Source organism: Petromyzon marinus, chromosome 33 (assembly GCF_048934315.1).
Source record: "Petromyzon marinus isolate PM22_M1 ecotype Great Lakes invasive population chromosome 33, UKy_Petmar_22M1.pri1.0, whole genome shotgun sequence".
NCBI lineage: Eukaryota > Metazoa > Chordata > Hyperoartia > Petromyzontiformes > Petromyzontidae > Petromyzon > Petromyzon marinus.
In genome coordinates, this window is record NC_133699.1 from 14,085,602 (window position 1) to 14,099,344 (window position 13,743).

The 13,743-nt window shown below is 48.8% G+C and overlaps 1 protein-coding gene across 4 annotated transcripts in view; it reads right to left on the minus strand.

The window, feature by feature from the left end:
- LOC116948508 (cytochrome P450 4B1-like) overlaps nucleotides 1-13,531 on the minus strand; it is a 39,527-nt gene extending 25,996 nt beyond the window's left edge. Inside the window, exons 1-3 of one of the 4 annotated variants that reach the window (XR_012945905.1) lie at nucleotides 13,351-13,531; nucleotides 10,060-10,204; nucleotides 7,345-7,389 (exon numbers count right to left, since the gene is read on the minus strand). Coding sequence is in view for 3 of the 4 variants with exons in the window: in XM_032965237.2 (XP_032821128.1) it covers nucleotides 7,345-7,389; nucleotides 10,060-10,204; nucleotides 13,351-13,491 (331 nt within the window). In the remaining variant the exon portion in view is untranslated. Of the gene's footprint in view, nucleotides 1-7,344; nucleotides 7,390-10,059; nucleotides 10,205-10,573; nucleotides 10,751-11,946; nucleotides 11,968-13,350 lie in introns of those variants that run through there. The other 3 variants (XM_032965237.2, XM_076071568.1, XM_076071569.1) reach the window with 3 other exon arrangements.
- Nucleotides 13,532-13,743: the final 212 nt, after the last annotated feature.

A 13,743-nucleotide genomic window follows, 5' to 3' on the forward strand; every position in this document is an offset into this window, starting at 1 on the left:
CTGGCTGGGTCAGTGTGTAGTGCTGTGATTTCACAAGGACAACTTTTTTTTTCTCCTGTCACTTTTATTCGAACAGAACTCCTCACGTTCAGCACCACGTAAGGGGCCGTCCATAAATGACATCACGCAATTTTGGACGATTTTTGACCCACCCCTCGTCACACGGCGTCACAAAAAGTCAGACCCCCCTCAAATATGACGTCACAAAGCTCTGCCCCCCCCCCCAACCATATTTCCATTTTGAAAATAAAACATGGTTCAAATCGCTTTAAACTATTATCCTTGTAGTGCGAATTTAATGTGGCGCTGCACTCTGATGTTGTAGGAGTGTTGTTATAACAATTAGTATTGTTATAACAATTCTATATTTATTTAAAGTTGCGCATTTTGATGTCACGTCACATTTCTCAACCCCCCCCCCCGTGCATGACGTCATTTATGGACGGCCCCTAACTTCGTTGCAACTCTCCCGCTTGTGCTGCTCGCCTGCTTCGCTCCGCTCGCTTCGCTCTCTTTCTCCCTGCCTCTCCACTGCTAGCCTGCTCTCTCTCTCACTCTCCTAGCCTCTCCGCTGCTAGCCTGCTCTCTCTCACTCTGCTGGCCTCTCCGTTGCTAGCCTGCCTGCCACGCTCCGCTCGCTCCGCTCTCTGTGCTCTCTCACTCTGCTCGCCTCTCCACTGCTAGCCTATCACTACACACTCTGGTAGCTTCCCACCGTACACTCTGCTAGCCTCTCCACTGTTAGCCTATTACTATACACTCTGCAAGCTTCTCCACTGCTAGCCTCTCGCTATATACGCTGCTAGCCTTCCACTATATACTCTGCAAGCTTCTCCACTGCTAGCCTCTCGCTATATACTCTGCTAGCTTCTCTACTGCTAGTCTTCGCACACTCACACTTAGGATTCTGCTAGCTTCTCTACTGATAGCCTTACTACCCTCGCCTCTACAACCTCGCCCTTGCCTCCAGTGGGGGTTCAGCCATCACCGCTGGAGAGGACGAGGTGTCGAGAGTGGGGCCTTGGTCTTCTCTTGTGTTCGCTCTTCTCTTTGCTCCAACCAACTCTCCCCCCTGCCTCACAAGTTCCGTATTTATCTTGCTCCTCATTAAACGCCCTAATCAAGCTGGCGTCCTCCCGTCGCCTCTCGCACGTGGCGTCCGCTGCTATCGCCTCAATCTGCAGACTCCGAGGCGCCTACACCGTGTCTGCATTTGCAGCCAGCCAATCACCGCTATGCATTCTAATTGGTCGTCTCTCTCTGGATTGCCTCACACCGCACTTGGTTGTCCTGGCGTGACTTAACTGTCCGCGGCTCACACGTGCATGCATACTGTTTTCAAAACCCCATGCGCGTTACTCCACTACAAGTGTGTGTCGGTGTAGATGGAGGTGTACCCTCTGGGTCAGTGTGTGTGTGTCGATGTAGATTGGGGTGTACTGGCTGGGTCAGTGTGTGTGTCGGTGTAGATGGGGGTGTATTCGCTGGGTCAGTGTGTGTGTCGGTGTAGATGGAAGTGTACTCGCTGAGTCTGTGTGTGTACATAAAGATATGACGTGTGTTGGCCGGGTCTGGTTTACCAGCCTAGTTTAGACAGTCTGGATGCTTGCGGTTAGTGCAAACAGCTCCTGACAATGATATGCATGACAGGATATTTAATCCAAGTTATGGGAATCATAGCATAGTGCATTAACCACGATATCACTGCTCCCCACACAATATCTGTTCATGGAAAATGTTGATACTGTTCAACATTTTGAAATAGTTCATGTATGAATTTCAGGACACCAATGTCTTCTCTTTCATGTGCCTGAGTGAAGAGCAACTTCAATATCTATTACAGGAACCGCTTAACAACCGCGATTTCATGCACACACGGTTTATTAGTTGTATACCAATTTACCAACCATGGCTTGTAAATTGAAGTATCCACGGGTAAGCAAGGTGTTAAGTGACTCACATGACGTTGGTAACACGCCATTGCGTGACTTCATTGTTACAAATTTTGCGGGACTGTGGTTCTTCACGCTTCGCAGCACCACCCATGGCGCTGCGAAGCTGATCAGCTGCATGTCGATTGTACTGTGATTCTTGCAGAGCAGAGACCGGCCGTCGCATGGCAACTACATTCAAGTTAATTGTGCCCTTGATCATGGATCCGAAGCGTGCATGCAGCGAGTCGCGAAAGTGAGAGTGTTGCGTCTGTGGCCCAGAGGAAGAGGGGGAGGGTGGGCTGAGCCCCTACTTCTAACCACCCCTTCCGCCACGACATCTCATTGTCATCATCATCGTTAATATTAAAGATATGTGTAGTGGGTACAAATGGAGAGATAGGCTTCTCTGGAGGCAACACGTTTATTATAACAACATCAACATCCTAACACAAAGGGGTATCTGCCCCTTCCACCAGGTAACCTACAGACGGAGTCCCTCCGGGCTCACTAGCCCTAACACAACTGCAGGAGGCTGTCAAGACTGGACCCCGACTCGGGTCCGGGTCTTGTCTTCGACGGAGTTACGTGGTGTCTTCAGGTTAACAACAGCAGCCCCCGATGCCACTACTGATGACTGCGTGTGTTATTTCCCTTCTACGTGACTATACCGAAAGAACCAAGAATATGAATCCCTGCAGTCACGAAAGCTTTAAATCAAACTTCAATGTATTGTTAATGTACCTGTTAATATTATTATTTAAGGCTAGGCACTCCAGGCAAAACTAATTATTTTTGTTCAGTTTGTAAATTTGTATGTTTTTCATATTTTGTTTCTATAAATTGTAAACTTTCATAACATGCACACAACTATAGTGCCATTGTTAGGCTGTATGCGTATTCACCATTAACCTTACCTGCAGTAGCGGACATGTGTCAACAGGAGGTGGTAGAAGGCTAGGTGGGATGAATCGGGCTCTTGCGCCACCAGCGACCCATGACCCAAGGGGGGGGCTGGGGGGATGCCGTCATGTTCCAGGATCCCCTAGAAAGTTCCAGAAGGAAGGTGTGGCTAGGGGCAGAGAGACTCTGGAGCAAGTATAAAAGGCGGACCTCTGAACGGGTCCGGGAAGTCGTCGTCAAGCTGAAGACCCGAAGAGCCTGCCTAGAATAGGACCCTGGGAAACCCCCGGACCCAACGTCCTTCTAAGGGCCGGGACCGAGCGGGCCAGTGGCCGGGACCCGAGGACCTTGGCTGGGTCGGGTCAGGCTAGCCTCCCCTAGGTCCCCCTAGCCGGAGGGCTGAGATATAGAGTGGTCCCAGTGATAGAGGGCACGATAGCCCGGAGGCTGTACCTCCCCAGGTATTGGGTGGAAGGGGCCGTTAGCCCTTTGTGTTGCCTCTAAAGAACCGTCTCTCCTCGAGTTGTACCCACTACTATTTATATTTTACAAGCTTTACTACCAGGCTTCGCCCGGGACTTGGATTCTTGTCTTGGATTCTTACACGGGGGATGCGTGACGTCAGCAGGCACACTGCGTAACGCTGCCGCATGCGGGTGACATCACAGATGTGACGTCACCACTCACTTGTCATGCAATAAATTATATCCATTATTCCCCCCCCCCCAAAAAAAAAAGTTGATTTTTCTACTTTTTACATTGTGTGCAGTATGGAAGATAGCCACGTGCCAAATTTTAAGTTTGTAGCCAAGTAGATTATATCCATTATTTCCCCCCCCCCCCCCAGCCGCGCATTTGTGCGGGATACACGGCCTACGGGGAGGGTTGTGGGGGGGGGATGCGTGACGTCAGCAGGCACACTGCGTAACGCTGCAGTATGCGGGTGACATCACAGATGTGACATCACCGCTCACTTGTGCAATATATCCATTATTGCGCCCCCCCCCCCCAATACAAAAGTATATTTTTATACTTTTTGCATTGTGTACAGTCTGGAAACTACCCATATGGCAAATGTCAAGTTTGTTGCATGTTGGGAAGTATGCTAAACATTTGGAACAGACACACATTCACAAATTTACCTTTATATTTTACAAAAAGTTCGTTTTTACGATTTTATGCAAACTTCGCCAAGTAAACAAAGCATTAAATTAGCGTTTTTTTGCACCTTTCATCGCAATTTGTCTCCGCATTTTAAGAAATAACCATGGTTCACCTGGATGAGACACTGAGGACCATTCACAACCTTGGGAAAGAAGTCTCAAGCCATTTTGAAGGAGGTCCTCGAGAACAGCTCAGGTACACGCATCATGGAACTGTTTGAAGTCTACCGCAAGTTCCTAAGGGGTGGAAACGGCAGACTCTCGAGCTTCTAGATGTCCTATTTGAACATGGTTGAAATCTTGTTGGGGCTCATCCGAGCATCCAAAGAGGGAGGCTGGATGCTAAACTTGGCAAGCATTCGAACTATGATCTCATGGTGCTTCGCTTTTGATAGGATGGATTATGCATGCTACCTCCCCTATTACTATGTTCAGATGTCTCGGCTGTCCATCACACATCCAGATGTGTACACGGAATTCATGGAAGGAGGCTTCTCAGTTCAACTGGGCTCTACCAATCCCTTTGGCCGAATCCCTGTTGACTAAGCTATAGAAGAACCGGTGAACAAAGACACCCAGACAGCTCGAGGGACAAAGGGATTCAACTTGAAGCCAGGAACCGTGACTAAACATTGCCTAACAGCTGAGTACAGAAGCATGTACCTCAGACAGCTGAGAGACCTGATAGGTCAAGGCAGGTCCAAACTGTCCTATCCAGATCTACAGGGTCCAAGGATCAAGAGAGATGAAGCAGATGTCCAGTCTCTCATTGACCTTATGGAGAATAACTGGATCAATCCTATGTCCCCTGATGAGACAGATCTGGTTAGCCTCTCCACTGGCACCATGGCTCCACCTGATGTGACTAGGGATCTATTGAGAGCTCTTGAGATAGAAGAGGCCTACCAGGTAGTCAAGCAAACAAGGTTAGCTGAGGACCCACCATCTGTGAAATTCCACGACAAGATGACCAAGCAAAGTCTGAAGACATTCTCCAATATCGGCACAAAAACAGCACATACAGTAGAAAGAAAGCACATTATGTGGTTCTGAAGGCAGATAGAAACCTGTTCAGCCACATGATCCTGGTGGCTGAAAGCAGGAAAGTGAATATGAAGGATGTTCTTGCCTACCCACTGGGCCCACTGCCATGGGCACTGGTAAATGCTGATGGGTCCCTACGAAATACAAACAAGGGTGCGCTTGCCAGAGAACTTGGAAGAATGGTGTCTCCTGCAGAAAACATCCCAACCCCATCTACTTCCATCATTAATCAGATGAGCCTGGTCCAAAAAATGAATGTCAACAACAAAACATTTTCATAGGTGGGAGAGTCAGCCTTGACCCAGGTCCTCCACGATGGGGCACAGAGAGAGAGAATTGATGTTGTTTTTTATGTCTACCGACAGACTTCGATCAAAGATGCTGAACGACTGAACCGGGGTGCAGACACCACTATCCAGTACAAGAACCTTGCAGGGGGACACCACGTCCAGAAATGGAGAAAATTCCTGTGCAATCCCTCCAACAAGATCAGTCTCATCAAGTGTCTGGTGGAAGAGTGGAAATTCCCACGATACAGAGAGATACTGCACGGTAAGGTGTTGTACATGACCTGTGAGGAAACCTGCTACAAGTTGACAGAAGATGAGTGTGAGGAAGTAGCAGCGCTGCACTCCACGCATGAAGAAGCTGACACCCGTCTGCTCCTGCATGTATTGCATGCAGAAAATGTGGGCTCAAAGGTAGTTATCATAACAGCTGAGGACACTAATGTCATGGTGCTTTGTCTTGGCGTACAGAAGGACATCACCTGTCCCATCTACCAGAAGTGTGGGGCACAGAACCGCATACAGTTTGTCGATATCAACAAACTGACAACCTAATTGGCTTACACGCCTTCACTAGCTGCGACACTCTCAGTGCATTCGCCGGTAGAGGGAAGCTGAATGCCCCGAAGATGGTGAGAAAGGAAACTTCCTGCCAATACACTTTTAGTCGACTGGGGCAGTCATGGAATGTGAGTGATGAGCTGTTCCAGAAAATTGAGCAGTTCATCTGTCGCATGTATGTTGCTAATAGCAGCACTGGTGAGGTGAATGAACTGCGCTACCAGCTCTTCTGCACCAAAAGGGAAGTGGAGTCCAGCCAGCTGCCACCATGTAGAGACTCTCTCTTCATGCATGTTCAAAGAGCCAACTATCGGGCAGCAATCTGGAAGTGCTGTCTGCAGGCTAACCCTGTGGTGCCAAGCCCTACTAAGTATAGATGGACAGACGATGATGGCAAGCTGGCCATGTACTGGATGCGCTCCCCATCCGCACCAGGTGAGGTCTTGGAACTGCTAGCATGCAAGTGCGTGCGTTCATACAAAATGCCAAGCTGCACGTGCCTGTCAAACGGACTGCCATGCACAGACATGTGCATGTTACAGACCTGCAGTAACCAAAAACTGCAGGATGATCCAGAGCCTGACTTTGAACTCGGGGAGTCAGATGGCGAGATAGACGAGCAGTTTGATAACTGACACAGGGTGGTGATTCTGATGGTATTACTGTGGTAGTAGTAGTATACATTGATGCACAGTGTGGTGATTCTGGACTTGGTTACCCTTGTTAACACCATCTAAGTACACACAGAGCTTGATAACAATAATGTAACCTTCTTCACATATTCTCATCACCTAACGATATATATGGGATTACATATATCATTGACTAAGTATATGCGAATGTCAATGTTTATAATATTCAAGTAGTGCCTTACCTCACTATGGTATTCCTTATTATCCTGTTTTCATTGTGTATTTAAACCAATAAAGACCAGTGTGTGACCTAACTGGCTTTGGTCTAGGTAGTTTTTTCAGTAATAATGCTTATTTCATCGTTCCGGACGCTTGTCATAGGGTATGGGTATAAAAGTCATGGTAACTACAACTAAGCTGCCACTCCGCAAAGGTTATATCAGAATATGTCCCACACACATGAAGGATTACAAAAATCATTACGAGACTTTGCCACCTGAGGTGGTACCAATAAGTGATTTTTTTGGTCTGGGCCCATGGACTAGTACGCACTGATAAGGGGTATGTAGTTAAGCTCTGACAAGTCTGACTGTAGCTGTGGTTCCCCTAACCCCCTATTTCCCATAGGCCCTGTACTTTACCAACCGCGGATTTGCCTACCGTGGCATTTTCCAGCAACCCGGCGAGGGATTGCTGTATATCAAAGTTTGAAAGTCACATGACGGCTTCAGGTGAGGCTAAATGCATTTCTGATGCTGGTCTGCTGCCTCCAGTGAATTTGTCGAGTGGTATCTCGTGTGTCTTGCAGGATTTGTAAACTCACCGATCCATGGAATGATGAATGCATATCCGAGGTCAGTCTTCGGTTCTGAACAAAAACACACATGAGGTGCGTACAACAAACACAGGAATATCCAAAGTAACAAAAATTTACTTTAACCACCCTATGGGCTTGCTCACATGTCCATACCTTTCGCAGAAGATGAAGTCGTGTCCTTTGTTTACCAGGCTCCAAAATGTATAACACTGTGTAAAGTCTTCTTTGGTTCTTTCGGTAAAGTCACGTAGAATGAGAATAAAATAATAAATTGATAAAATAAAATAACGCAATAATATTCTCACGACGTTTCGGCCACAACACAAGCGGCCTTCATCAGGTGAAGGGACGAGACTGTCTGCTAGGACTGTGTAAAGTGCATGTTTCCCTCACTTTATGCGGTTGATGTGTTAAAAAAGGGCGTACAAAGCGAAACAGCTGCCTGCCGAGTAGCGTGTACAGTACACACAGTACCCACAAGAATGTTGTACCATCTTCTTTGGTTCTTTCGGTAAAGTCACGTAGAATGATAATAAAATCATAAATTGATAAAATAAAATAACACAATAATATTCTCACGACGTTTCGGCCACAACACAAGCGGCCTTCATCAGGTGAAGGGGGCGAGACTGTCTGGTAGGACAGCGCTGGAGTGAAAGAGCCACGTTCAGATAGGGCCTTTAAGCTGTGTGAGAGGAACAAAGCGCCTTGACAAAGGAATTAGCATAGAATTTAGCATTGAAATGGCTGAATGATTAGCTTGTGACTGGTCACAGAAATAGCTATGTTAAAAGTTAAAGCATACACACCCGCAGAGGCACCCATTGTTAAAGGGATTAGCATAGAATTTAGCATTGAAATAGCTGCATACACATCTTGACAATGGAATTAGCATAGAATTTAGCATTGAGATAGCTGAGTGGTTAGCTTGTACCTGCTGCAGAAATAGCTACGTTAAAGTCAGAGCATACACATTCACCGAGGCCCTTAGTACAAATCAAACAGGAGAATTTAGCATTGAAATAACTAGGCGAATCCAGCATTGAAACAACTGAGTGATTAGCTAGTGACTGGTCACAGAAATTACTACTGTTTTAAAATATATATAAAACAATAATATATATAAAACAATAAATTTTATTTTATTGTTTTATATATTTTATAATTTTATTGTTTCCCTTCAACGTGACTTTACCGAAAGAACCAAGAATAAACTATGTTTTATTTGATCAGGTAAGGCCCACTAAGCTACATAGCTCATTTTCATGTGACCTGGCAAAAAATAATAGCTCAACGAAGTGGCTTATCACGTGGAACCATATCACGTGGAACCATACTTAAAATATATATATAAAACAATAATATATATAAAACAATAAATTTTATTTTATTGTTTTATATATATTTTATAATTTTATTGTTTCCCTTCAACGTGACTTTACCGAAAGAACCAAGAATAAACTATGTTTTATTTGATCAGGTAAGGCCCACTAAGCTACATAGCTCATTTTCATGTGACCTGGCAAAAAATAATAGCTCAACGAAGTGGCTTATCACGTGGAACCATACTCTTTGGTTCTATTCGGTAAAGTCACGTAGGTAAAAAAATACACGACTTTACCGAATAGAACCAAAGAGTATGGATCCTTGCAGTTACGAAAGCTTCAAATCTAGAATTATCACGTGGAAATTTACAGCAGCCAAATACCCGAAACGCATGTTGATTCTTAATGTGGAGGGGAAAACTGGAGGATTCGGAGAAAAATCCACACGACCACGAAGAGAAAGAAAGACATAGAAACTCCAAATATACAGCAGGCATCAGGGTCTGGATCGAAGCCACGACCTCCTGTATACTAGGTGAGCAAGTGAATATCTCGCCACAACGGCATCCCATCCCAAGGCTCAAGACAAGACGCAAAATACCGATGGTGTTTCACTGAATCAGATCCGTGGACGAATGTGCTTACATCGCGGGTTACGCAATTTATGTCTGCGAGGCCTTGTGTATCTGGCGTATTGTCCACCTAGATCCGACACTGTGTTCATACACACGTGGACTGTCAAGTCCTTCACAAGGGATGCCGTTTCCTAGGAAGTGGACGTCACAAGCCATGTCACATTACTCACGAGTTGGTCAATGTGGGCTCGTGTTGTAGCTATACATCCCAAATTGTACAATTACCCAAAAGATAATTGTAAAATATGCATAGTCTATCAGACATCATGTAAAATATTTATTTATATTACTAAGCTCTCCAATTACTACACTAAGACCGTGTCCCTGTCGTGTCTGTGTATCGGTGTCTAGTTCACTGGCCCTGCGTCTTCCTGCAGGGAACGTATGCCCTGCCACTAATCATTTTAATTCCGACACAAAGGGTCCCATAGTCTCTGGTTTAGCCAATCAATACGTACATTGTAATGAAAGGATACTTGCATTTCTTACCACAAGCATGATGTCTGGTTAATGCTGATTTGCATCCTTGCAATACATGTCTGTTTAAACATCTTTACACATCCTGTATTATTGCCGGAAAGGATGAAGCCTTTTTTTTCCCCAGAATTTTGATATCGGTAAAAAGGGTCCCATAGATACGAATACACTCTAGTTTGTGTGTGCAAAAGAGAGTTGAGAGTAGCAGGAGTGTTTCTGGCCGATCGTGTTCTGTCAGTGCTAGAGCGGTCACGCTGCTCCCTGTCCCTCGCGAGCCGTTTTACCTGCAGTGCTGATGATGGCTTTGGCATAGTCCGGGTGACTGATTTGCAATGTTGCTGTGAACGGACCAAGCCACATGGGAAACACGTAGCGATACTCGCGGAACAGCTTCAAAAGATTCCGCAGCCACTGCTCGTCATCTGGAAGCTGCACACAAACACATACAAAACAAATACAAACACCCCCTGTATAGCCTTGAACAGACTGTTGGGGCAAGTGCTGTTAGGGGGTATATTTGAAGGCCGGCACGACACACGAGGGGTGACCCCTCCAATCCCACACAAAGCACCTAACCCCTTAACCATCTTCACACAGCCATGCAAGCTGATGTGATTAAGCAATACACTAATGTAGACTGCATGTTTCCTGCGTAGACACCATGAATGCGCCGCGGTGTATTACAATGGTAAGCACAATGGACCTGCAATCAACCTAGAGGGCACCGGTTCAATCCTGATCTCCCGGCGCGGCAGTTGAAACAACGAGGCAAGTTTTTGTTCCATTAAACTCCTTTACCAGCGCCGCCAGTGTCGCAGGGGTTCTCAGCCACAAGTGCTGCTCGCGTATTGAGTGCCCTATGCGTCAGCAGGTTCCCATAGAGCTGTGTGTAGTACAGCCTCCGTGTGCCGTTGTGTAGCCTTGGGGCGAATGTACCGCGCACACGAGGCCACGCAACGAGAGAGCACACAGGCAGCGCCGAGCCACCAGCAGCTACCACCGAGCCAGGCAACGAGTTTGCCTGTGCCACGGCTGAATATATCCAGAGGACGGGTCCAAGTATCGCTCGCTATTGGTGTTGGCTGTGGCCAGGAGCCAACGTCAATCGGCCTCACGTGGCCGGACGAGGCCGGCTGCCCCTTAAGCTCGCACGCGCGGCACTGTGAACACGCGTCTGGTGGACGTGCGGTACACGGAAAGTGCACACACTACATACACAGTACACACACTACATACACAATATACACACACTACATACACAGTACACATACTCCATACACAACATACACACTACATACACAGTACACAAACACTACATACACAGTACGCACACACTACATACACACTACATACACAGTACACACACACTACATACACAGTACACAAACACTACATACACAATATACACACACTACATACACAGTACACACACACTACATACACAATATACACACACTACATACACAATATACACACTACATACACAGTACACACACTACATACACAATATACACACACTACATACACAGTACACAAACACTACATACACAGTACACAAACATTACATACACAGTACACAAACACTACATACACAGTATACACTACACAGTACACACACACTACATACACAGTACACACACACTACATACACAGTACACACACACTACATACACAGTACATACACACTACATACACACTACATACACAGTACACACACTACATACACAGTACACAAACACTACATACACAATATACACACTACATACAGTACACACACACTACATACACAGTACACACACTACATACACAATATACACACACTACATACACAGTAATGACACACTACATACACACTACATACACAGTACACACTTATCAGGTGCGCGTAGAGCCAGTGTCCTCACCGCACGCTCACCACTCACCAGGTGCGCGTGCCCGTAGAGCCAGTGTCCTCACCACTCACCAAGTGCGCGTGCCCGTAGAGCCAGTGTCCTCACCACACGCTCACCACTCACCAGGTGCGCGTGCCCGTAGAGCCAGTGTCCTCACCACACACTCACCACTCACCAGGTGCGCGTGCCCGTAGAGCCAGTGTCCTCACCACACGCTCACCACTCACCAGGTGCGCGTGCCCGTAGAGCCAGTGTCCTCACCACACACTCACCACTCACCAGGTGCGTGTGCCCGTAGAGCCAGTGTCCTCACCACACACTCACCACTCACCAGGCGCGTGTGCCCGTAGAGCCAGTGTCCTCACCACACACTCACCACTCACCAGGTGCGTGTGCCCGTAGAGCCAGTGTCCTCACCACACACTCACCACTCACCAGGTGCGCGTGCCCGTAGAGCCAGTGTCCTCACCACACGCTCACCACTCACCAGGTGCGCGTGCCCGTAGAGCCAGTGTCCTCACCACACACTCACCACTCACCAGGTGCGTGTGCCCGTAGAGCCAGTGTCCTCACCACACACTCACCACTCACCAGGTGCGTGTGCCCGTAGACCCAGTGTCCTCACCACACGCTCACCACACACCAGGTGCGCGTGCCCGTAGAGCCAGTGTCCTCACCACACACTCACCACTCACCAGGTGCGTCTGCCTGTAGAGCCAGTGTCCTCACCACACGCTCACCACTCACCAGGTGCGCGTGCCCGTAGAGCCAGTGTCCTCACCACACACTCACCACTCACCAGGTGCGTGTGCCCGTAGAGCCAGTGTCCTCACCACACACTCACCACTCACCAGGTGCGTGTGCCCGTAGAGCCAGTGTCCTCACCACACACTCACCACTCACCAGGTGCGTGTGCCCGTAGAGCCAGTGTCCTCACCACACGCTCACCACTCACCAGGTGCGTGTGCCCGTAGAGCCAGTGTCCTCACCACACACTCACCACTCACCAGGTGCGTGTGTCCGTAGAGCCAGTGTCCTCACCACACACTCACCACTCACCAGGTGCGTGTGCCCGTAGACCCAGTGTCCTCACCACACGCTCACCACACACCAGGTGCGCGTGCCCGTAGAGCCAGTGTCCTCACCACACACTCACCACTCACCAGGTGCGTCTGCCTGTAGAGCCAGTGTCCTCACCACACGCTCACCACTCACCAGGTGCGCGTGCCCGTAGAGCCAGTGTCCTCACCACACACTCACCACTCACCAGGTGCGTGTGCCCGTAGAGCCAGTGTCCTCACCACACACTCACCACTCACCAGGTCCGCGTGCCCGTAGAGCCAGTGTCCTCACCACACACTCACCACTCACCAGGTGCGCGTGCCCGTAGAGCCAGTGTCCTCACCACACACTCACCACTCACCAGGTGCGTGTGCCCGTAGAGCCAGTGTCCTCACCACACACTCACCACTCACCAGGTGCGTGTGCCCGTAGAGCCAGTGTCCTCACCACACACTCACCACTCACCAGGTCCGCGTGCCCGTAGAGCCAGTGTCCTCACCACACACTCACCACTCACCAGGTGCGTGTGCCCGTAGAGCCAGTGTCCTCACCACACACTCACCACTCACCAGGTGCGTGTGCCCGTAGAGCCAGTGTCCTCACCACACGCTCACCACTCACCAGGTGCGTGTGCCCGTAGAGCCAGTGCGCGGGCGGTCCCGGGAAGGCGTCGAGTGCGGAGCGCGTGCGCCGCCGCAGCACCCACAGGGCGCAGCACGCGGCGCACAGCAGCAGCAGCAGGGAGCCCAGCAGCTCCCACATCCTCCTCACTCTGAGCCGGTGAACTTGTGGTGGCCGACGTCCACCTCCCCGCTCCCCGTGAGCGGGTGGGGCGCGACGTCCACCCCCTCCACTCCCCCCTCCTCCTCGTCAGCCGCCTCTCGCCGGGCCCCCTCCGATCGAGTGATCGCCCCCCCCCCCCCCCGCGCTGAGGGACATCGCTACTCGGCTGGCTCACCACCACCCGGGGTTATCTCACGCGCGCTCAGATTACACCACCACATAAACGAATGC